At 39.6% G+C, this 3,089-nt stretch overlaps 1 protein-coding gene across 1 annotated transcript; it reads left to right on the forward strand.

Annotated features, from left to right (window-relative positions):
- Positions 1–481: 481 nt before the first annotated feature.
- On the forward strand, positions 482–829 carry LOC133796025 (protein FAR1-RELATED SEQUENCE 5-like). The gene has a single exon (XM_062233507.1). It carries the CDS (start codon positions 482–484, stop codon positions 827–829), a length of 348 nt encoding a protein of 115 aa, XP_062089491.1.
- The last annotated feature ends 2,260 nt before the right edge of the window (positions 830–3,089 follow it).

Consider the following 3,089-nt stretch of genomic DNA (forward strand, 5'->3'; position numbering starts at 1 on the left):
AAAGATAAACTTCTACCACCTTTCTAAGCCAAAGCTCAAACAAATGGACATGATGAAGAACAATGCATGAGGGACAAATTTAGGGACATGTAGTGACTGCACACTACCATATTTTGTTGCCTTGCTAGCATTCTTGAGGCTTTCTCACCACACTTGTAACGGTACGTAATCATTATTTGAGCTTGCCATGAACTGCCATGAGCTAATTTATCTTGTCTCCCCTTCCTTTGTTTTGATACACCATTATTCCTCTTTGCAATATGTGACCAAAAAGTTAGCAAAATAGCATTATCTAAATCAAGGCCTATAATCTACAAAAAAGAAACTACACATATACAAGTTTTCATTTACTGCCGCATACACGTATTGCTTACATATTTTCTAACATTACGTGTGAAGATATAAAATTTGACCATCAAATCACTCATCATATGTGTGAAATGCATCTTCCTAACTGTGAATAATTAATTGTATTATTTTCATGCAACTGACAGACGTTGACATTGCCTCCAACCCAGAGTGGGAAGAAATACTAAACAACCTTCAACTAACCAAACCAATAGCTGAAATAGATACTATTGATATTTTAGGGAAGGAGATGGATTCTCTAGAGAAATGGGAGGTTTTCTACTGGACTTATTCTAAGTGGAGAGGATTTAGCATAAGGATTGATGATGGAAAAAAGAGGGATGATGTTATTAGCATGCGCGAGTGGGTTTGTTCCAAAGAAGGTTTTCGAATAGAAAATTTTCTCAACTTGCCAAACCAAAAGAGGTGTGCAAAGGATATAACTCGAATTGGATGCCAGGCTGCCATCCGATTGCTTTGAATGAAAGAGACGAACCTTTATAGGTCTAAGGAATTTGTACTTATTCATAATCACGAATTGGAAACTTTCTCAGAAATGCAATTCTTACATTCACACCGCAACGTTCCAGACACAGTAATTGCCCAAGTAATGACTATGAATAAGGTTGGGATCAAAACTTCCTCTGCTATAACATATCTTGTCCTACAATTAGGCAGGTACGGAAATTTTCCTTTTAAATTTCGGGACGTGTACAACAAAGTGGCAAAAATAAGAAATGCACAGAAGTTGGAAAGTGACTCAGAGGGAGCACTAGGTTACATGGATTGCCTATCGACCAAGGATCCTGATCTTTATGTAGAGTACAAGATAGATGACCAACATCACTTGGGCCACATTTTTTGGGCTGACAATAACATTAGAAGGGACTACATGTGTAACGTCCCAAATTACCTAATAAGGCTTAGGGCCTTGATTAGGGGATCAAGATGACAAATTATGTAAATTATGTGCTTATGTGATATATATATGTGTGTGTGTATCATTGCATGATTATGTGCGTTATATTATAACATGACTTGTTATGCATGTTTAGGTTTATTAAATATGCATGTGGGCTTGTTTCTTATCAGAAGGATAATTTTTGTAATTTGGCCTGTTATGGGTTTATTTGGCATATATGTGATATATATGTGAGACCTCATTACTATGTGGATATATTTGGGTTACTCGGCACAAGGCGATCCTAGGGAGCAAGTTAGCGGGAAAGTCACAACGGGACCAATACTTGACTCGGGGTGAGTCAATGGGTATTTTGGGTATTTAGTGCATTACTATGATATTGGATAATGGGAATGAATATTCGAGGATATATTTGGAGTTAGCAAGACCAGGAGGGAATTCAGGGGATTTTGACTATTTTACACCTCAGGGACATTTTTGGTACCCCAAGCCTTGGGATTTGCTTAAGGTTACTTGAGCTCTAAGTAACTTGTCATAAGCAGAAGTACGTTCCACACTCTCGTTCTCTCATTTGACGTCGTCAGAATTTTCGAAGTAAACTCGAGTTTTAGGGCTCGGATTCAAGCAAGGTTAGAGCCATAACAATTCTAGGGAAGATTAGAAGCTTGATAGTTGGAGGATTTAGCTGGAAAACAGCTTAATCAGAGGTAATTTAAGGTTTGAATTTCTAAGTTTCTATTTCCTTAAGTTTCTTAAATTTTAAATTGGATTTCACGGTTTGGTGAGTTTTTAAACCATCGGAAACATGGGTTTTGTTGCCTGGGAGGTTCTAGGGATGTTTTGTGATTGAATGGTGAGTTTGGTACGAATTTAGGGTGATTTTTGAAAGGATTTTGGACTAAGAAAATTGAGTTCGCGGGGTCATGCCACGGCCATCATGAACTCAAGCGTCTGGCGGTTTCCTTAAGTTTGGTAGCACCGTGGCCCATGTTCTGAGTGTTTTGGGGCTGGGCTCTCTGGCTGGGAGAGCCGCAACTCTAAATGGTGGGGCGTCGTGGCCTTAATTGGGTGCGCCATGGCGCAAATGGGGGGTTTTGGCCAATGAAGGTTTTGTGTGCAGGAAATCAAACCTTAGGGCTCGAGATCGATCCTACTACCCGGTTTTGTGGAATTCGATGTCCCGAAGGCTAGGACTTGGTCCAGGAGCCTTTGTTTACTTGTTATTGACAGGATTATGTACTTGCTTGTGACTAGGATATCACTAGAGGCTTGGGATTAGGATTGTGCTTGAGGGTCGTTCTTATTTTACATTACACTTGGACCTGAGGTAAGGAAATTGCACCCATTACATGATATACATGATTAGGGCTAGGCCCAAATGTTGAATATAGTCTTGATTGGGCGTGGGTCCCTGTAAATGTGCATGATTATGATTATGTCTATGAATGATTGATTAGGCATACTGAATGCTCTGTTTATGGATATTTGTTATATGATGAATGTATGTTAGCATTATATAATTGAGAAAGGCTTGACTTATGAGTCAAGGATGACAATAGCACTGAGCACTGGTCAAAAAGCATTGACTTATGAGTCAAGGACGACAATAGCACTAAGCCTTGGTCGAAAATCATTGACTTATGAATCAAGGGCAGCAATGGCGAGTTGAGCGTTGGTCGATATGATTAGTTCTAATCAGGAGCACATCATACACTTGTCCGACCCAATGGTCGTAGAAAATTAAGCGCCAAGTACACTAGACCAGCTCCAAGGCTGGTTATTCAGAGGATATGGCAATGGGCCTCGGGGTGTCTTATTA

Source organism: Humulus lupulus, chromosome 8 (assembly GCF_963169125.1).
Source record: "Humulus lupulus chromosome 8, drHumLupu1.1, whole genome shotgun sequence".
Taxonomy (NCBI): Eukaryota; Viridiplantae; Streptophyta; class Magnoliopsida; order Rosales; family Cannabaceae; genus Humulus; species Humulus lupulus.

What these genes read in the sequence shown, in the direction of transcription:
- LOC133796025 (XM_062233507.1), top strand. Translation starts at nt 482, where the DNA reads ATGCAACTGACAGACGTTGACATTGCCTCCAACCCAGAGTGGGAAGAA.